The sequence below is a fragment of the Dicentrarchus labrax genome, unplaced genomic scaffold (assembly GCF_905237075.1).
Source record: "Dicentrarchus labrax unplaced genomic scaffold, dlabrax2021, whole genome shotgun sequence".
Classification (NCBI taxonomy): Eukaryota; Metazoa; Chordata; class Actinopteri; family Moronidae; genus Dicentrarchus; species Dicentrarchus labrax.
In genome coordinates, this window is record NW_026136710.1 from 21,851,577 (window position 1) to 21,872,443 (window position 20,867).

General features: G+C 41.3%; 2 protein-coding genes across 3 annotated transcripts; one reads left to right on the plus strand and one right to left on the minus strand.

Moving 5' to 3' along the window:
- Positions 1 to 346: 346 nt before the first annotated feature.
- Positions 347 to 12,591, plus strand: LOC127371000 (spindlin-1). Of its 2 annotated transcripts, none has more exons than XM_051413557.1 (8): positions 347 to 484; positions 4,999 to 5,099; positions 6,211 to 6,316; positions 6,674 to 6,722; positions 6,936 to 7,071; positions 7,355 to 7,472; positions 8,088 to 8,321; positions 9,266 to 12,591. In XM_051413557.1, exons 3-8 carry the CDS (start codon positions 6,277 to 6,279, stop codon positions 9,463 to 9,465), a joined length of 777 nt encoding a protein of 258 aa, XP_051269517.1. In that variant the 5' UTR covers positions 347 to 484; positions 4,999 to 5,099; positions 6,211 to 6,276; the 3' UTR covers positions 9,466 to 12,591. The 2 variants fall into 2 exon arrangements, with proteins under 2 accessions (XP_051269517.1, XP_051269518.1); XM_051413558.1 differs by having other exon boundaries at positions 5,026 to 5,099.
- Positions 12,592 to 14,626: 2,035 nt separating this feature from the next.
- On the minus strand, positions 14,627 to 20,465 carry dnajc25 (DnaJ (Hsp40) homolog, subfamily C, member 25). Its single transcript, XM_051413542.1, has 5 exons — positions 20,059 to 20,465; positions 18,312 to 18,464; positions 17,104 to 17,474; positions 16,876 to 16,975; positions 14,627 to 16,092 (listed from the first exon to the last, which is right to left on the minus strand). Exons 1-5 carry the CDS (start codon positions 20,404 to 20,406, stop codon positions 15,970 to 15,972), a joined length of 1,095 nt encoding a protein of 364 aa, XP_051269502.1. The 5' UTR covers positions 20,407 to 20,465; the 3' UTR covers positions 14,627 to 15,969.
- Positions 20,466 to 20,867: the final 402 nt, after the last annotated feature.

Sequence of the window (20,867 nt, forward strand, 5' to 3'; positions counted from 1 at the left end):
GTTGTTGTAAAGTGCATTTTTTTTTTTTTTACCAATTAATGGAAATGAATTTTCTCTTGCTTCCAGTCTTTGTGGTAAGCTAACGTTAATGTTAGGCTAACACGTCCTGGACCTCCGAACTGGACACACAGAAAACAATGGGGGTAAAACATTTTTTAACAATTCATTAATGAATTATTGAAAAGGTTACTGTTCCACATTAGTGGACAACAACCCCAGCAACATGTTTTTATTTTATTTTACATATTTTGTCAAATATAGCCTACATTCATCTTGTCTAATCACGGTCAGTAGCGCATTTATTGTGAAAGGTTTAACCGGACATCCCTCCTTCCATCGTGTCTGCCTTAACGCTCCGAGGTGAGATGGCCGTGGAGTCTCTGCTGGTTCCTGTGAAGTCGAAACGGGCTCTGTGGACAGACAGCAGGAGGCGAGAAACCCCGCCGCAGTCCCCTCCGACCTCCATTTTTTAAAAATAACAACGGTAAGACAGAAACAAACATGCACCTGTCTCTTAGCTTGTTAGTCAGCCGGCAGGTAAACAGCCAAAAAACAACACACACTGAGCGCTCGTTTTGTCGGTGGCGTTCTCCCGCCGACGGTTGGTCTGGCGGGGGAGGGGCGGGGGAAGCAGCAGCAGCAGCAGCAGACAGCCAGAGACAGCCAGAGACCGAACCCAGTCTGCTGCTGTCTTTCTGTCTGGGATATTTTTGCCTTTTCCGCGGAAATGCCGTCGGACAGTCCCACCGTTGTCCGCTTGTCTGAAGCCCCCATACGCCCCCTTTTCACTTGATATCTGGCTGTAAATAATAGTAAAATAAGGCGAGCAACATGGCTGACGCTGGCCCTGCAGAACCTGCTTGTTCGTTTGTCAGTGCAGATGATGACTGTATATTTATTATTTTTTTTGAAACCTAGCCTGTTGGCTACCTGTCATTAGCCTGCACCCTCATTCACACTCACAGCAGAAATGAAAATGAAAGAAAACATCTGTCCAAGTCAGAGACAGAGAGCAGTACAGAGCTCCAGGGTGAGTTCGCACAGCCTTTCACAGACTGCTGCATTTTCTCATTCCAATGCAGTCAGTGAAGTAAAAGCTGTGTGTGTGTGTTTTTTGTTTTTCCTTGCTGAAGTTTTGCGATTTGAATGCTCCAGTCTGCTGATGGCAACGCCCCCTTTGCCAACTTGTAACCAAATCAAAGCAAAGGTCAACCGGAGGCTGATCCTGCAGGTAGAACTGGAGCCCAGCTGCTGATGCTCAGCTCCCACTGAACACAGGAGGAAGGCAGCATCAGAGCAGTCTGAGTGTTAACCCAGAACTGTATCATTTCGACACATCTGCAGCACATCTGTCTTCCCACATCCTGATGAGGACAGTCTGCATCCAAAAGCTTGATTTTCCTCAGGCACACTTCACCCGAATGTCACAATAAAATCATGCTAAGTTAACCCACTAACACTTCGTGGCATCTTTCCATGCAGATAGCTTTGTTTTTGGTGAACGCGGCAGTGAAAAATGAAAGCCATTTGGAATAACTTAACACTGAAGTCTTTTGTATTTAAAGCTGCAGTAGGTCACTTATAGAAAAATAACGTTTTGTCATATTTGCTAAAACTTTCACTATATCATGACAGTAGGACATGAGACAGATAATCTGTGAAAAAATGAATATATTTGACGATTTATTGATTCGGCTCTGTTAAAAAATAAATGATAATAGAAAAATGTAGTTTCTAAATGCCATATTTTTTGCTTCCATTTCGCTAGCTAGAACCGGCTTCAAATTTGACCTCAAACGAGTAATACCTCTGCTGTACAGCTGAGCACTAACTCACAGTGAAGCGATGTAGTGGTGAAGTTGCAGATTGCAGCTAACTGAATACAGCTCGCATCTGTATTTGACAACCTGGGAATGAGAATGGGCTCTGAAGTGTGTAGGATAAATTGCGGCTGCTAAACTCGCATAAAAGGCCCTTTCTACAGCCAGTGTTTGATTTGTCCATTCTGGGCTACTGTAGAAGCATGGTGGTTCAACATGGCGGACTCTGTAGAAGAGGACCCGCTCCCTCTGTAGATATAAATTTCTCTTTCTAATGTAATGAGAACACAACGATTCCTATATTCAGTTGATTATGCACTAATGAAAACATAGCTATGAATATTATATTCCATGTCTGACAATAGATCCTCCTCAATGTTACTCACTGGACCTTTTAAAATCTTGAGAATGCTTTTTACAGAAGTCTACCAAGGTTAAGAAAAGTTTCTCCCTGACTGTAACTCACAGTATAAACACACATGTTCAGAAAACTAGCTTTATTGTTCTTGTTGAATGACGGAGCTGAAGCCTGAATGTTTTTAACAGTTTGGGCAGTGCAGGGGCTTGATGTAATCCAGATGTTTTGGGGGATAATAGAGCGAAACATTCAGTGTTTGGTAGGTCTTTCAGTCTGGAGAGCCTTGCAGTACCAGTGTGTGTGTGTGTGTGTGTGCTCCCTGTCTCTGGTTTCACTATGTTGAAGGTATGTCTCAGACAGAATGATGTTGAGTCGTTCCTGTCCAGCACTGCTCGGCCCCTCATGACAACAGACGACTAATCATGGGTTGCTCGGGGCAACGGGAGGGAAATCACCACCAGCTGCAGCCGAATGCTGCGAAACGTCTCTTGTGTTTCTGCTAGGTTCGTTTCCTTTGCAGGTAACCAGCAGTGAGCCGGAGTCTCTTAAAATGTCAGATCATCAGAATTGACTCCCAAGCATCTGTTGTACTATCTGAAACAGGGCTGGGTTGCAGAAATCAGTTTTTTCCGATTCAAATTGATTTTCATTTGATAGTTCTGATATCAATTCATAAAATCCAAATGGATCTTTTAATGCCTTTACCATGACCGTTAATCAGCCTTCAGTTCTTCACATAACGAGGTCTGGCCACCGTACTTAGTGACTAGTGAAGCTCAGGTCAGAAAGTGGTGTCTACCTGTATTTGTTCGAGGTCGTCGGCTGAGATATAGCTGGTTGGTTGCTCCTTTTCCGTGATTAGGAAGCTTTCTTTGGTTGTGCAGCGAGTTGGGATCGGAAGGCTTTCAGAAACTGGTACATAACTTTCATCCATCAACACACTAAAATGAGCTAAAATGTGTCGCGAGGTGATTTAAAGAGGCCATGAAGGCGCCTGTGGATTACTGCTGTCTATTTACAATGTAGCTGGGACCATCTGACCTGTCACTGTTCAGTAAGCGCTGTCAATTCTTAAAACATTAATATATATATTAATATACATATAAACAAAATATTTCTATAGGGGCATAATTTTTAAAATTTTTCGGGGGGGGGGTTATGCCTTTATTAGATAGGACAGCTTGACAGGAAAGGGGGCAGAGAGTGAAGGGGGTCGCAAATTGGCATTGAACCCGGGCTGCTGCAGTAAGGAGGCTCTACAAGGTGAGCTACCATACGCCCCAACATTAATGTTTTTAATAAGGTACCAGGTTAGAGGGCCCCTTATACAATTTACAGTGTTAAATGGGGCTGTGTCTGTTTGACCGAGGGAGGGTCTGAGCTCCACATGCACGCCTTCACACAAAATCTGGCAACGTGGCTCCTTCCTGCAGGGTTGTGCCTTGTTTATTCGTGCTTTAGAAGTAACCGCCGTGATGCAAGCTTGTGTTGACCTCCTGGATTGTCTTGTTGTGTTTAACCAACAGTCTTAAGACCCATATATTTATTTATTCTCTTTGACTGTGCCACCCGTATGTGTTGCTAGCCATTTCTTTGCATTACCCTGGTGAACTAACAATCAGTAATGAAAGGAGTGAAGCAAAAATATCGTGTCGAGTCGGGTTTGGTTCAGGTATCAGATTTGGCTGTAAATCATTCGGTTTAGTCAGGCCAAGTCTTAAGTTTTTCCCACAAACTTGTCTTGTTCTTATTTTCACTGTTTTTCCTGTGCATCAGTGGCTGTGGTTGGTGAAAGGTCTTGAGCACAGCACACAGTGAAGGGGACAGTGAGCAGTTAGAGGGTCAGACGTGTTACACAACACCCTGCCTGCAGATAAATAATACACTGCAGGCCTTCCTTGTCAGCTCCAATGATCAATAATTAAAGTCTCATGTTCAGGGCATGAAACCTTTTGGAGGCTTCCCGCTGCTCTCCAGTACACAGTCTGTTTTGTTTAGTCATTTTTCACCTTGAGATAGTAGTCTGGTCTGTCACCCGGGTTAGATTGGTTTTAAAATGTATATCTGGTAAATTCAGGGGAAGACTTTGGTGTCAGCTTTATATGTTTGTATTTTTTGTGGCTTGTTCATAAAGTTCATGCAGTTTGTATTGTAAGAAGCGTAGTTGTAAAAAAAACAGGAGGTACTACATGATGTCCCACGTCTATCTATCTATTATTTTATTTATTTTATGATTCCCACTCTTTTTGAGGCAGAGGATAGCTTTCCTTTTAATATACACATTGTTTTGGATAGTTTTTTGTGATATACGTTTGAATTATATCTTCTTTTACACAAGATAGAATTCGTCCAAACACGTCGAGGCTTCACATACAGTCAGGAAATACGTCTCAAGTGCCCACGAGCAACACGTTTAACCCCCGGCTGCTCCTGTGGAGTTGCTGTCGACCGGCTGTTCTGTCATACGCTGAGCTGATGTGTTGAGTGAAGCTTCGGTCCAAAGTGCTGCCGTGGTAAATAAAACATGGAGGGTCATTCCTGCTGATATATAATGCAGCCTGCAGTCAGAGTTCAGGGCACAATGTGGAGATGTCACCCAGAGGCTCCAGAAACCAGCTTCATCAGACACCTTCACTGTAAGAGCAGAGTGGCAGACACTGTGTCGCCCCCTGATGTTCACAACCGTAAACAATGACAGAATAGTTAGACTGAGGAGATTCACTTAGCTCGACCAAAAATGTTCTTCTTCAGGTTGGTCCGTTTTCAGATGAGTCATCTTCCAGTTTGTTGTGTTGTTCACTTTGTGTTTTCCTGTCACAGGTCTGATGTCCTGGTTTTGTTCTGCAGATGAGCAGCCTGAATCCTGAGGACCCAGAAAACTGCTAAACATCTCACCAACACTCCTGAATACTGCAGACTAGGTAAATACTGCGAATCCCCCATTATCTTCTACTGTCTTTGATTTGTCTGGAGGTTTAGATGAAAGCAAGTATAGACACAGAGACTCGGTGACACTGGGTGCAATTTTAAGGTAATCCAATAAATTCCGTTTATGTTATTCATTTGTAAAAACTGTCGGATGGTATCACAGTTTTGAGACATCGATTGGATCATTTTTTGGATCTGATTGGTTACACGTCGCGGTTAATAGCCTCTCAGCACTGAAGGCCTCAGACAGGCAGTTGCTCCGGTGAGCCGAGCTGTGAGTCGAGGGGAAGGGATCATTTCTGAAGTCAGAAAATAACCTTGCAATCTCACGATCTCTTTCTATGATGACAACCATGTCTAGTTTCCCAGTTGAAAATGCCCGAAGTCTCAGCCTCCGACAGCTTTTAAATCAGTGGCTCTTCTGTGCCGTTCATTGTGCTTCAGAGTAACATAGCACATCTGTCTCGTCTATCGTTTCACTGCAACTGTGAATTGAGATTTTAGGGTATGATTACGTTAATAGCAGCAGTGAAAGTGTATGGTTAAATTTGGTCTGCGTATCAAACCGTGCTTATTAAAGAATATTTCGCTTAAGTAATCTTTAATAAAGTTATGTATTTTTGAGAGCAGCCTTCTGAGTATCTTTGCATAGTCAGATAAATGTAAAATTGGCCGCTGTATTGGTAATCCATTAAATTTCCCCCCCTAAAACTGGTATCAGTATTAGCCTCAAAAGTCCATATTGGGGTTGGAAGGTGTATTTTTAAAATCCTTAATGGAGCTAGGCTCTCATGATATCATGATATTTAATATCAAGATGAATGTTTGTGAGCATTTAGTAATGTTTCACAGTCAACATGACATACAGCGATGGTTTACTGTGTCAGCCTTGGCAGCAGTTTTCCACACACTGCTGATGTTGTTGTAATTCCTGCTTATCACCAGTAGATGTCAGTAACTGGCATATGTGGTCTGATTCCAGCCAAGCAGTAGAGTGTGTGGATCCATGGACAGATTGTGGCTGTTTTTTGTGGCTAGTAGTCATTATGTTCTTCTTCGTCAGGAGATAATGTGTTCACTGTTTTCCTCCTCCTGCTGTTTAAGCCCTGGACAGGTTTGTGCCGTAGCTGTGTGGCCGGGCAGCCTGGCTGCCCCCCTGCCTCCAGATGAATGAAGAGCACTCCGGGACCCAGAGACACAGCTGATGCAGGTCAGAGGTCGTCCTCACTGCCATGACACAAAGCTATTAACATTTAACTAGCAGACACTCCATAATGATTACACTTGTTCCAATTGATTCCCATTGGATTCTGTTAATCTTTTATCGCCTTTCTCACAGTATCGCAATATACTGAATCATAACCCCCGTATTTGTATTGTCAGATTCTTGCCAATACACCGCCCTAGTGTCTGGGAGATTTTCACTCTAATTCAATTGCTTCTGAACATATTCAGCACTCATATAAAGTATGCAGTATCTGTAGTAAATAGGCTGCAACATACGAAACCACCTCCATTTTAGTAAGTTGTACAGTGTTTGATGAATGTGCTGTGATTTTCTCCTCAGGGCATGCAGGTGTTTCTGCAAACATGATGAAGAAAAAGAATCCCCATAAGTGAGTTAAGATGCTTTGCAGCTCATTTTTGTTTGCGTTATGACCAAAATAATTGGCCTAAATGTCCAGTAGAAAGGAACATTAATTCATAATGTGAGATAATGTTTCTGTTCCCACATTAGGGAATTCAATAAATGCATCTCAAAGTACAAACAGTAAACACAGTCTCAAAGCAAATAATGTTGACTGTGTTGTTTTAATGTTGCCTGGAAGGAAACATAAGAGCAGTCTGGGTCCGACCACCAAAGTTCTGTCTCAGCCACGACGCAACATCGTTGGCTGCAGGATCCAACACGTCTGGAAGGACGGAGGAGGACACGTGATCTGGAAAGGAACAGTGCTCGACCAGGTAAGCAGAGGGTTGAATAATTACCGACCGCAGTACTTTTACCATCACATGTTTCATTTAATGATATGTGTAGACCTACTTCTAATACTATAGAGTCCATAATGAACATTTAGTGCTCATTCTATCTGCATACTGCTGCCGGCTTCCAGCAAACTAAAATGTGTATTATTGTTGACGCAAATATCTTGATGTGCGATAAACAATTAAGGATGTGTGGAAAGAAGCACCAAAAGCGTGGGAAAACAATGTTTCACGTGTGTGTGTGTGTGTGTTTGTCCACCAGGTGCCAGTAAACCCGTCTCTCTATCTGATAAAGTACGATGGTTTCGACTGCGTTTATGGTCTGGAGCTTCATAAAGACGAGAGGGTCCAGGGGCTGGAAGTGCTCCCTGACAGATTGGGTAAGACCGAACTGAGAACAGGGTCACAGCCACTGAACACAGTGGCGATAGAAGGCTGCACAGACAGATAGTTAATTTTTTCTCAACGAAAAAGTAGATGTATATGTCATATAATTAACACATATACATTTTTAGCATTTAGCGTAATAATGTTTAGTGTAGGAGTGTGTTAATGTTTATTATATAACTATAACTTCTATAACATTTAGCATGTTAGTGTAAAATGCTAATGTTTAATTTACTATAATAGAGTGTTCATTTCAGCAGAACATAACATGCTAACATTATAACATGAGTGTGTTCATGTTTATTATATAACTATAACTTCTATAACATTTAGCATGCTTGTGTAACTAATGTTTAGTTTAGTATAGTAGAGTGTTCATTTTTATAGAACATAACACATTAAGTGTGGTTGTGGACTTTTTAAAAGATTTCTTTTTGGCATTTTTGCCTTTAGTACACAGAAGAGGCACATAGGAAAAAGTGGTAGAGAGAAGGATATGACATACATCAAAGGTCCGCAGGCTTTAGAGTTTTAGCGTTGTTCCTAAAATCTACATGCAACTGCCTGGAAAGTGCATTTTGTCTTGATTATAATTTTTATCCCTGCAGCTAAATCCCGCCTAACAGATGTCAACCTAGCGGACACCATGATAGGTAAAGCAGTGGAGCACATGTTTGAGACGGAGGAGGGTCCGAAGGAGGAGTGGAGGGGGATGGTGCTGGCCCGGGCTCCCATCATGACCACCTGGTTCTACATAACTTATGAGAAAGACCCTGTCCTCTACATGTACCAGCTGCTGGACGACTACAAAGAGGGAGACCTCCGCATCATGCCCGACTCCAGTAAGTGACGTAATCCTATTCAGCGTTTATTTAAACTGGTGAAGATTATAAAGAGGAACCTACCTGAATCACTTGGTACCTTTAACTGTGTGTGTCTTGAGCATTTGGATTATATCTGAATATGTATTAGGACTGTTATTAGAATAGAATAGCAGAAACAGGATCATATGTATTGAAAATTCTGATGTTCCAAGCTTTCTGAGTTAATTGTAATTAAAAGGTAACAAAATGAGTTTAAGTCTATTGCTGATGTAAAGCCTAACAGTGGGACACCTTTCAGTGTAATAATTTTATGTGATTGTGCATACATATATTTGCCATACCATTATACACCATATATCGAACAATTGTATTATTGGTGATTAGGAATAAGCAGTGAGGGCAAGGGAGTACCGCCAGGATCACAGTTGCTCTATATATCCTGACAACACATAGTTTACACGTTTTTATTTAATTCATTTCATTATTATTAATTTCATTTTGTTTATTCATATTTATGATTGTTTAAAACATTTTATTGATTTAAATAATTTAAATATTGTATCTAACTTGTAGTTGATTATTTTTTATATATTTTTTATGTTTATACTTGTGTATATATACTAATAATCTATTATAATCTAATTCACTAATAATTATAATTGTATCTTTTATTAACTTATTATTTTGTTATATTTAGTTAAATCTTTTAATTTTTGTTTTATTTAAATATGTACTTTTTTCAGTTTTACAGTGCTTATGCGTTCAGCATTTACTAAAGCATTGTATATGATAGTGATCATGTCTCTTTGATCGCAAGTATTATCCAGAAATCTTCCTTAAAATCTTTCAAAAACATCTGCCTTTGTTTGACTGTTTTTTTAATAAAAGAATAAAAAGCGGGTAAGATGGAGGACATGTTAATACCATGTAGTGCTAACATCTCTCTCTCTCTCTCTCTGTAGACGACAGCGTCCCAGCGGAGAGGGAACCTGGCGAGGTGGTGGACAGCCTGGTGGGTAAACAGGTTGAGTACGCCAAAGAGGACGGCGGCAAACGAACAGGCATGGTCATCCACCAGGTGGAGGCCAAGCCCTCCGTCTACTTCATCAAGTTTGACGACGACTTTCTTATTTATGTCTACGACCTGGTCAAAACTTCATAAGACTTTGTGGACGTCCTGAGTCCCTCCCACGCGACAGAAACAAAATGCAGCACATGTTGAAACATCTGAAGCATTTGATCGAGCGCTTGTTTTCTCAGACCATCAAAGACAAAAGTAAAGACTCAAAAGAAGAATTCTCACAACGGAAAGAGAGGATAGATACTTCTTGAGAATCGCCTTGTTTTTGTGTTCGGGAGCGTTTAATATGGGGAAAAAAACCAGCTTGGGGACATTGAAGACCCTTATCGAAGACCTTCATAAACCCTTAAATTAAAAAAGAAATGCCATGTTTTTACATTACCCGTATGAGGTCCAAAATATAGTGAATACCCCAAAATAATTCTCTGAAGCCGTCCAAAAATTCTGCTTCACTCTAGAAAGAGACTTAACCTTGAGATCCATTTTCAGTGTTAGATTTCATCCAGTGGGCTGCCTGGGGAGGGACATTTTGGTCATAGTGATGTGGCACTCAATTTGAGGCACAGCTAATTTGATCCTAATGAAACTGTAATTGAAAAGTAGCCAACTCTTCTGTACTTATGCTGGAAGCGTGGAAACATGACATAACTGTCTTCAAAGATTTCTTGTCATGTTTCCTACATCAGCTAACACATCTGGCCACAGAGAAATGAGCAGCCTCCCAGCAAAGACGTGAAATCTGGAGCTAGTTGGTGGAAGGGGCTTCAAAAAGGCTACAAGAAGGAGAATTCTCAGACCAATTGCGGTCACGATGGAGAAGGAGCTTGTCTTTGTTTTCGGCTACACCCTTCCACCAAATTTAATGAAAATGAGGACTGTAGTTTTTCCGGAGACAAATAAATGGCACCAAAAACATAACCTCCTTGGCGGAAATATTTAAGTTTTTACATACAAAAATCTCAATTTACTAAAACATTTTGACTATGCCAAATTATAGGAATTTGATTTAGTTAATCCCATAATTTTGGATTAGTTTGTAATTTTTATGTCATAATATTTATTTATTATTTTTGGCTGAAATGGTCTTCCATATATCTGAGATCCACAAGACAGGAAACAAACAAAACTGGTTCTAGTCTAATTCAAAGTTGGACTTTAGAGACTTTTTAAAGCCCTAGAAACCTAAGGGGTAAAAACACAACAAAAATCTTCAACCAAGTTTGGTGTGGCTTGGTCACAGAAAAGGGGACACTTATTATATCCCTTTTGTTTCAAATGAAAGTTAACTGAAGTGGGATTTCTGTTCCGGTTGTTGTACAGAACAAAACATTACAGGTTTCTTCATCATATAGTGTGCTACTTACACAAGCTTCACTTTATCGACTTCAACTGAATATTCATGGAGAGGGTCAACCAATCCTCATCTACAGACGTCTCCAGTTAAAAACTGTGATTTAAAAAAAAAAGACGGGGGCAGTTTTTTGCTTTTATCATTGCCAAAAGCCCTTCCTGTTGTGAAGTTGTTTGATGTTAAAGATGATCGGACAGCTTTTTCTTGTGATTTCAATAAGGCCTTTGGATTTGCTCTTGTGTTGTCTTTTCTAAGTCACCAGTGAAGGAGTGACAGAGAAGTGAAACTGAAACTTGGCCAAAGCCCTTCCTGTCCTTGGCTGTTTGTTTTACTGTTAAATACCTTGTTACAGAAGGAAAAAAAAAACCCTGCGATTTCTTGGGTTTTCCTTCCTCCGTTTGGACTATGAACACAGTGATGGATTCTAAATGTCACACACCGTTGATTTAAGGACTGGAAAACTTGGTTTAATGCACCTTAAATCCCAGGGAAGGAGATAAGAAGAATATTCCCCCTGTGTTGGACTTAAATTGTCACCAGAATCCACAAGAATCTACTAGAGTGATGCAGTGAAGTTCTCATCCGTTATCAAGATGATGAGCATTGTTAAGGGTTCCCTTGGTCGATAAGATTATTACTGAAACAAGAGCATCCCAGTTTGTATTTACACACAAAGAAAAAGATTACAGACTCCTTGTGGTGTAGATCCAATGCTCTCCTGGCCGACTGAAGAAGAGTTTTTGTGCGTAGCCTGTGAGATGATTTGGTCTGTTCCACAGCGTGTATGCAGTAAGAGAGGACACAGTCAGTTGTGTTAAGTATATGAAGAGATTAACAACCAGTGATGGTTTAAATTTCCTTTTTCACAAATGTACATTTGATTTTGTTTGGATTTATTGGAGACTGAAGGTTTTCCATTAACACGGTTCTGTACTTGAGTAGTAGTATTTCAGCAAAATTGGAATACACTGTAGGGTCAGAATCAATCTGTTTTTACTGGCCAGTGACTGATATCCCAGTAAAATTGGTAAGAGTCCTGGAAGAGCATTTATTAAAGCAAATAATAAATGAGAGCTTGTTGGTTCCTCAATGTATAATTTTGGACCAGTTTATTACAACAGAACTACTAAATAAATCTGAATTATTAATGCATTTGATGACATCAAGTATGTTTGCGTACGTAACTTTTGAAACCATCCCAATATTTTAAACAAAAATGTTGATTCTCCATTTATAAATTAGACTTAGGTTGTGTATGTCAAGTATAGGTTTTTTGGGTTGGACCTTTAAGCACTTAATGCAACCGCTACCAGTAAACATATAACAGTTTTTTTTTTCTCCAAAAACCAGTGAACATAGGAATGAAAACAGAAAAGAAACCAATAAAGGTTGATGCATTACACCTTTGACTAATCACTTGGCTTGCTTGATTCAATGTACAGAACGGAGTAATGTATGTAAAACCTTCAGGCTGTGTACTTCCTGTGATGTAGTTAGTTGCCGAGGCAGATTACAGCTCTTATTATAACCGCACTAAAAAAACAAGACAGACTCTCCCAGAGGTCTGTAGGTTTCTGCACTTGTATATTGTTTTTTTTTTATTAAAGAGAAGTATGATTGTGATCATCTCAACAGGCACTATCTTAATTAGTTAACGAGATAACGCATCGTTAATAAGACTTTATTCGCAGCAAGGTTTTGTCCCATTCAGTCAGTACATTTTACTGTTATATTGATAACAGGTTATTGTTGTTAATGTTGGAATGACATGGGCCTTCTATCATTCTTCTGCCTTGTATTGTTTGTTTTTGTATGTTTTAAAATGTATGTTAATAATTTTTATTGTTAATGGAAAACCTGACATGCGTGCTTTGTTTTTTTTTAGCATGATTGACTTACATATTCACTTACAGGCGTTTGAAACTGATGTGAGCAGGTAGGAGGAGGGAGCTGATATCAACATATCATAACATATGTTCAACTGTAAAATATCCTGCTTCCTTGAATGTCAGCCTTAAAAATCCAACATCAGTTGGGCTTCTCTCCCGAAGTTTCAAAATCTGTTGAGCGGCCTTGCCCATATTGAGTATTAAGAAATTAGGCACTGTAATGTGGAAATTATACTATTTTACAGAAAAACAAATCAGACACACTTTATTATTCCAAGCAGATTAATTATATATATATGTCTTAATTCATGACTGGAGGGGATCTTTAATTCAACCACCCTACGTTCAAAACAGACTTTAACTTAACGTTAAAGGAATAGTTTTGCTGTTTCTCTTGTAGTGTCTGTGCCTTACAGGGGAACTCTATTACAGGTTTACAGCTGTTGGGGAGTTCTTTAGTGAGTGTCAGTGGGGGCTGAAGACTTAAGTTTGAAAATGCAAAAACTCTGGCAGTGTAGATAGAAGTGAGCTTACCAGAGCTCTGTAGCTCCTCATTTGTGCTGCAGGCTACATTAGCAAATGTGTGGGATTTTTTTTAACTGTCCATCGTGAGTCAGACAGTGTGATGAGAGTGCATATTCTTTGGGCAGAGCCAGGATAGCTGGCCTAGAAGCTGGAACTGATGAATGTATTTTGCATTTTGTGCTTGATCAATGATAAATTAAAAGATTGTGCTAAATACACAATATGAAAATTGAAAACTTCAGTATGAACCTCCTCCAGGGAGATTAATGTCAACATCAAGTCAAGTTTTCTTTCCTCAGGCAGAATGTAAAACAATAGTAACTTCAACACTGACTTGCACACAAGTTCTACAGAACTGAACATTTCCAGGATGTGGTGCGTTTCAGAGTAAGGTCAAAAGGGTTAAAAATGAGAAAGTGCATTTCTTGTGTTACATTAAGCATTTGTCATTTCCTTTCCTATTTTTAGTATGAGTCAGCATAAACACTTCTTGTGTAACACTTATCTACAGACAGAACAACTTAAAGTAACCCAACATTACCCCTTTCCCTTTAACTATTGACTGGTGCCAAACTCCATCATAAAAACCTGGCTGAGCCACTTTGAACATTTTTGTGAAAATCTGTGTGACATCCTTTAAACGTGCTCACTGAGTGCAGTGAATGGCCATGTTTAAGAGTATGCAGGGATGGGAACTAAGTTTTTCACATAGCTACTTCCTTCACTCTGTGGAGCTTCTCATTTCTAATAGGCGACCATTGATTTTGAAACGAGAACTGTCATTAGCAGAAACAACCAATCAGACCCTAGAAAGATATGAAGACGCTTTGGGTTGGAAGCTTGAAGACAGCTGAGTGTTGAGTCTCATTCCCAGAGTCCCAAAATGTCATTATTTGACGCCCTGTGAATGAGACTCAACAATCAGCTATCTTCAAGCCTTCAACCTCTTGGCTCTGATTGGTTGTTTTCATTCAGGCCTGGTGAAATAAATGATAATAAAGAGCACTAGGAGGAGCCAGAGGAACCGGATTATTTCACAGATTATCTGTCTCATGTACTACTGTCAGGATATAGTGAAAGTTTCAGCAAATATGACAAAAATACTTTTTAAATAAAAAAGGTTCTACTGCAGCTTTAAGTACAAGTTGGAAATTTAGTGGTGGTGACAGTGAAGTCATACAACAGCGGTGTAGTTCTTTGATAGCCTAACATTAGCTTTGTACTTATGGCAATTGTATTTACACTTCAAAAATCATAAAAGTGGTGTTCATTTGTGAAGGTTATATGGATGAACATCATTAACCTTTGCTAAATCCAAAATAATCCCATTGGATTTTGTCAAAGGAACCAGGGCGATGTTAACTTCTGGGTTTGCCTACAAAAATATATCATCCCTGCAGCACTCTATGATAGGCTAAAAGACTGAAAAATAGTGTTCAGAGCTGGGTTTAGCAAACGGTCAATTGATCCAAAACAATATTTTTATATATATTTATTAGAAACCCTATTCTGTGGCGTTCATGTCAAAGTATGACTGTATAGTTACAGTATGAGTTTAATGCCGCCTCAACACCAAAACGACAACAAAAAGACCAGTGAAATGTGAAACAATAAATAATTTTAGGTAAAAGTTATTTAAAATGCAGTAAACAGCAAGCGGTCACCTGAACTTCTCAAGAGACAGAGCGGAAACCACAATCACAAACTCCCTGTGTGAGAAACAGCAGCCTTTGCAAAATGTACAGACGCTTGCAGCTGTGACTTTGGCTTCCATTTACACAATAACACGCAAACATTTTAAATGTGCTTATCTCCTTTTGCTTCTGCTTTCTTTTTCCGATAGAAAAGCTTCAACAACACAGATCAGATCGGAAGAGACAGAAAATCTCTGGAGGTGATCGTCTGTTAACCAGTTTATCAGTGTCCTCTCTGGTAAACAAAGGAACCCTCTGTCCTATTCCAGAGTCAGATGAGAAGATGGATATCAGTTTCACCTCGTCTTTTTTACATTTCTACTCTTTTCACTAATCAAGATAACGTACCCCAAAGGGCTTCGGACATAATGGAAGGTTATAATTTTGTATTTTTCACTTATCACAGAGCTAGGCTAACGGTTTCCCCTGCTTCCAGTCTTTGTGCTAAGCTAGGCTAAACACATTCTAAATGCACAAGTTCAAAATTGATATCCTTCTTCTCAAAAAGACTCCTTGGCCCTGGTTTATTCATCATAAAATCAATACATGCTAATAGACTTTTAGCTGATGCTCTGGAGCAGCTTACAGGGTGAGCAGGCAGCGGTCCGGTGCCTTGCCCAAGGACACTTTGACAGTACTGTTGGCTTGTAGCAGGGGTCAGACTGGTAGCCTTCTGGTTACTATGTGGTACGTTGATCACTTGGCACCTGGATGTGTCAGTTATCCAGCAGAAAACCATTTCACAAAAACTCAGGCATCAAAACTCATTCAAACATCTGTTTTTAACAGCAGGAGAGAACAAAAAAATAAAAAAATGGCTGCAGAAAATTACAGAAAAAAACCCCTCCATCGATTATCATTGAACTTATTTAAAAAGAAATGAGCTTGTTGGTTTGAAAAATAAAAATAGCATGATGTAAAAAATTACTCTGCAGCCCCAGCTCACAGTTTAATCCACGTAGTCATCGGCTTTAAGAGGCTTGATCGCTATGAAAATATCTCTCACTATATAAACAGGCATAGTTAATCTTTCTGTACAGGTATTTCTCCACACAGCACGGCGCGTGTTGTCCGTGTATGCTGGCACTGAGGCAGGTGTGTATGTCACAGACGGAGCTCCTGGCCTTCAGTCGTCCATGAATGTGAGCCGGCCCGGTCCCTCGTTCCTCATCCAGCGGCGGTACCTCTTCATCCTCGGGTCAGTCGCCATCTTTACCTTCATCTCCTCCTCCTGCTCCTTTCTGTACACCTGAAAGACAAACAGCAGAGGCGTTAACGCACTCAAATTACAGAGGGTGGAATTACCCTTACTGTGCACTGTGAATATACTGTATATTAGCAATCACTGGTTGTTGGTGTGATGATGGCCGGCTGGAAAATGTATCATATGACTAGAGCTGCCCCCTAATAGTCAACTTAACTGTTAGTTGATTGAGTGTCTTGCCTTGTCCCTGGGATTAAAGTATAAGAGGATTGTTGCAACACAGACCTTTCCTCTTGTAACACAGGTAGTCACTTACTTGTGCACTGTTGCATATGCTAACTCTACTAGCTGCTACCACTAGCTACTTAGTGGATCTATTAGCTGTCTCTACCCTACAAGCGTTGGAGCGCAACAAGCTCTAACAGATTTAATAAAGAAAATAAACGCACCAAATGTCAAGTAAGGAAAAGAAAAACACCTGTTTTCTTCTTTAAACAGAAAATACAACTGTACACCTTTTAAATTAAAGTTTCTCTCTTATACCAAACTGAGACCTTAAGCGGTCTTACATTCAAACTCGACAGAAACTAAATAAAACTCACCAAACCGTTTATTTACATTGTTCCAACAATCACCAGCTCTGGTGTCTAACAGATTAAGATGTGAAAATATTTTGGCTCTACGCACTGTCCCTGCCTCTCTGATGCTCTGTCACTGAGGAGCTCTCATTTTCTGGAGGCAGAACATTAAATTAGCTAAATAAAATGACAAAAATCTTATCTAAAAAAATAATCTCTGAAGTTAAAGGGAAAAGATGGAAAGACAAACCTCGTAGTTTTCTTTGATCCAGAGCTGTTTCTCCACGTAGGACTGTTTGGTGTTTTCATCCAGACTGTCAAACTGAGACTGAGACATCTTCATGTACCTCCTGAGAATTAAAACAGAGTCTGCTGTGAGGACACTGACGGGATGCTGAGGTGAGAAACATATAAAAGTGTCATCCAGGTAGTAGCACACAAATACTGTGTCTAAATAACACTTGTCACGAGAACTGACCGGATGATGTAGAGCTTCTCCTCGTCTCCGTAGTCCTCCCTGCAGATGGTGAAGCGGTAAACCCAGGAGACGTACCAGGCCACGTAGGTGGTCAGGTAGTAGGGGAAGAGCACGATCTGGCACAGCAGGATGTCCGACAGGTTGGGCTTCTGGTAGCCCCCTTTGATGTCAATCTTGGTTTTGATGATGTCGCGGATCACCTCCTCCTCCTGCTCCCGGATCTCCTCTTTGGAGCGGCGGTTCTTGCCCTTCTCCTTGGTGCGGTTGAGGAGGCCCTGCTGCTTGGCGATCTCCGTGGCCTGGATTCGGTACTTTGGCACCGTCACCAGGTAGTTGATGGCCTCGTTGTAGCTGCTGTGCCAGCTGTAGTACTGCAGGAGAGACAGGGAGATAAAGCCGAGTTCTACTTTCAGCATCTATGAGCAGGGCAGTGTATTGGCAAGATTCTGGCGATACAATACGCATAACGATACAGGGGTTACGATTCATTATATTGTGATACAGTAAACAAGGTCATACATTGCGAGCAGTGAGATCTGCATTTGTATGCATCACAGTCCCTGTAACGTCCAACATCATTGCCCTCAGTTTACAACTGCTATCTAGTGGTTGGAGGTTTAAATATGAAAACCGATGTTTTTGAGAAACTATACAATCATAAAACAAATCATCGCAATACATCTTCTTACAGCCTCTCTGTGAGTGGTTCTGCATGATATATATTCTGACTGAGGTTTGCTCAGCTGCTATTGGAGCACAGAGCAAAAAGGGGCGGGACTTGGAGGAAGGGTTAATTGGTTATGGGTTGTTAGGTGCCCACAACTAACACTAAGGTGTAAGTCCAGACTGCGACTGTACCTCATATGTGATAAATAATGACAGACAGGTTGACACAGAGGAAGGAAATGGAGATTTGGCAGAAGATGATTGTCTTTCCTTTTATTTAATCTTTTGTAATTAATGTGCGTCACATATAATGCTGGATATCAATAGATTTTTTTCAATAATAGTACAAATAGTGCCCCTGCTCTGATCCAAGTCATTTAACAGTGAGCATCTGCCAGTACTGAGTCCCGATGCGATACTGTTTTCCAAAAGAATACAGTTGCACAAATGCATAAATTAGGCTCCCACACAGTCCATCTGTGGTCCGGCAAGACTCGCTGCAAATCTGGAGAAGCTTTTAGAACCTGTTGGAGGAATCGTACCTGGAAGATGGAGATGGCACAGATGGTGACCAGGATGACGACTCTGACGTCCACTTTGGGGGTGAGCTGTCGGCGGTAGTAGGCGTAGTAGTGCTGGTAGTACTCCTCAGGATGGTCTAGCATGTAGTCGTAGTCCCGCCGAGTGTCCTCATCCTGCACACACAGAAAGATTTTACTTGAAGGTTTCTGTTATGAAGACCTGCAGGTGGAGCTCAGCCAAACCTGATTTCAACATTAAAAACCCAAATCATTTCATAGCTGCTCACAAAACACACTTATCCCTCACATACAGTTTGACTCAGTTTTCAGGTGAAATTATTATTGTGGAACAACTTGTTGTAGAATCATTTGTAAGCTATTGTGCCTATGTGGCAGAAATTAAACCAAACCATCAGTCCTGTGATTATACTACCTCAGAGTGCAACCACATTTTCTTCTGTGTTAAAAAAGAATCATGAGTAGCACCTATACACTGCAACTTGTAGTAGTGCAGAAGAATTGATCCATTATGAGTTTAGGGATCAATATATGTTAATATAATATATGTGAACTGTATTAATTACTTTTTCACAAGAAATTGGTCAGTCACTTTAAAATTATTTAGATAGATAGATTTTATTAATCCCCGGAAAGACACAAAGTAGATGACACTATGAAAAATGAAAATTGAAAGTCATCGTGACTCGTGGAGTCTGTCATGTGTCTACAGTAGCCCAGAATGGACAAACCAACCACTGGCTCCACAATAGGGCCTCTAGAGGTTTTTTATATGTTTCGCGGCCACTGTAGTTTCTCTTACACACTTGGAACGGGAGGGAGAAGCGAAGGGGTTGCAATCAGCAACAACCCGACTAGATCCAACACACTGGTCCTTTAAAGTAGTGGCATAAAAAAAGATAACTTGTGCGTTATAAGGATGCAAATATGCAACACCGTGGCTTCATGGATAGTATAGAATATGACACAAAGACAGCATGAATCCCTTTAGGAAAACTATAGAACTATTTGACAGGGTTCACAGCTGGAAATTTAGGGACTAGTTTTGACTCCAGTCATTTAAACACCTGGAAATTGATGAAAATGACCAAATATCATGAAAATAATCCTGGAAAATGTGCATTGTATTTTACCCTGCTCATTCAGATCACCTACAGACAGTTAACCTAGGTACACATTTAGTTTGAAATGTTTACCAGATGCTGAGTGGAATGGACTATTCGATGTTATAGTTAGAGAATAACTGGGTACAGTGTAGTCAGTCCATGGAGACCACAGCTCTGCTCCACTGAGACTGCAGCAGTGTCCCGTAAAGGCTGACCCGCTACCTGTAAGGACCCTGAGACACTTCATTATGAACCTTGTGACCATGGTGACCACCTGGGCGCCCTGGTGGTCACCATGTGAAGGAAAATATCCAACATTGGAACACAGTCACAGTGCTCTTACAGTAGCACAGGGACATTGATTCATATTATTAAAAGGTGAACACTGTGAACTTAAAGCTATAGAGAGATAGAAGAAGAGACACATGAGCAGTAATGTGGATCAGTATGAGGCCATAAGGCAACAACAGTTCCTGATATTATGTGAACAGACCATAAACACACCAGATGTCACAAGGCAACGTTTGATGAGGACATGAGGACATGAGGACATGATTGGACTCAGTGTGCGTTATAGGAACACACTCCTGTAGACGGACAGTATCTGGATGAGACTTCAGTCTCTGACAGACACTTGGACCCACCTTTAACGTCTCGTACGCGGTCGCAACGAGCAGAAACTTCTTCTGGGCGGACTCGTTGGTCTCTCCCTCTAAACCGGGATCTCCCGGTCTGAACCTGTCCGGGTGGTACCGGCGCGCCAGCTGCCGGTAAGCCCGGGCGATGTCCGCTTTGGCGGCCTCCCGGGTGACACCGAGCACGTCGTAGCAGACCTCGGTGCCGCAGTACAGGCCCTCCACCAGCGCGGTGACCGTCGGCAGGGAGGACACGGAGAGCAGGAGCACCGCGAGCCGCCACCAACACCTCACCGTCCGCGGACACCCAGCGAATCCTCCGCCGCCGCCGCAGCACCGCTCCGTGGGCGCAGCCATCTCTGTCCGCCGCTACTGCCAACTCCGGAGCCCAGGCTGCCCCGTCGCACGCTGCTTACATCATCAGGACGCGCCGGGATGACGATGCATCAAAGATCGTCTGTGCCGGTGGCAGAGGCGATGTTCAACCAACACGTGACCTTATGTTCAAAAAGGTCCAACTGCAGCACCTCAACACCTCAATGTCTCTGTCCTCAATGTCTCTGTCCTCAATGTCTCTGTCCTCAATGCCTCTGTCCTCAATGCCTCTGTCCTCAATGTCTCTGTCCTCAATGCCTCTGTCCTCAATGCCTCTGTCCTCAGTACCTCAATGTCTCTGTCCTCAATGTCTCTGTCCTCAATACCTCAATGCCTCTGTCCTCAATGTCTCTGTCCTCAATGCCTCTGTCCTCAGTACCTCAATGTCTCTGTCCTCAATGTCTCTGTCCTCAGTACCTCAATGTCTCTGTCCTCAATGTCTC

Bases quoted from the DNA above. Each gene is read 5' to 3' on its own strand.
- dnajc25 (XM_051413542.1), bottom strand. From the start codon at position 20,406: ATGGCTGCGCCCACGGAGCGGTGCTGCGGCGGCGGCGGAGGATTCGCT. The intron at 18,465-20,058 runs GTGGGTCCAAGT...CTGTGTGTGCAG, and splicing joins CCGCGTACGAGACGTTAAAG to GATGAGGACACTCGGCGGGA. The intron at 16,976-17,103 runs GTCAGTTCTCGT...TTTAATTCTCAG, and splicing joins GAGAAGCTCTACATCATCCG to GAGGTACATGAAGATGTCTC.
- LOC127371000 (XM_051413557.1), top strand. From the start codon at position 6,277: ATGAAGAGCACTCCGGGACCCAGAGACACAGCTGATGCAG. The intron at 6,723-6,935 runs GTGAGTTAAGAT...GTTGCCTGGAAG, and splicing joins AAGAAAAAGAATCCCCATAA to GAAACATAAGAGCAGTCTGG. The intron at 7,072-7,354 runs GTAAGCAGAGGG...TTTGTCCACCAG, and splicing joins AAGGAACAGTGCTCGACCAG to GTGCCAGTAAACCCGTCTCT.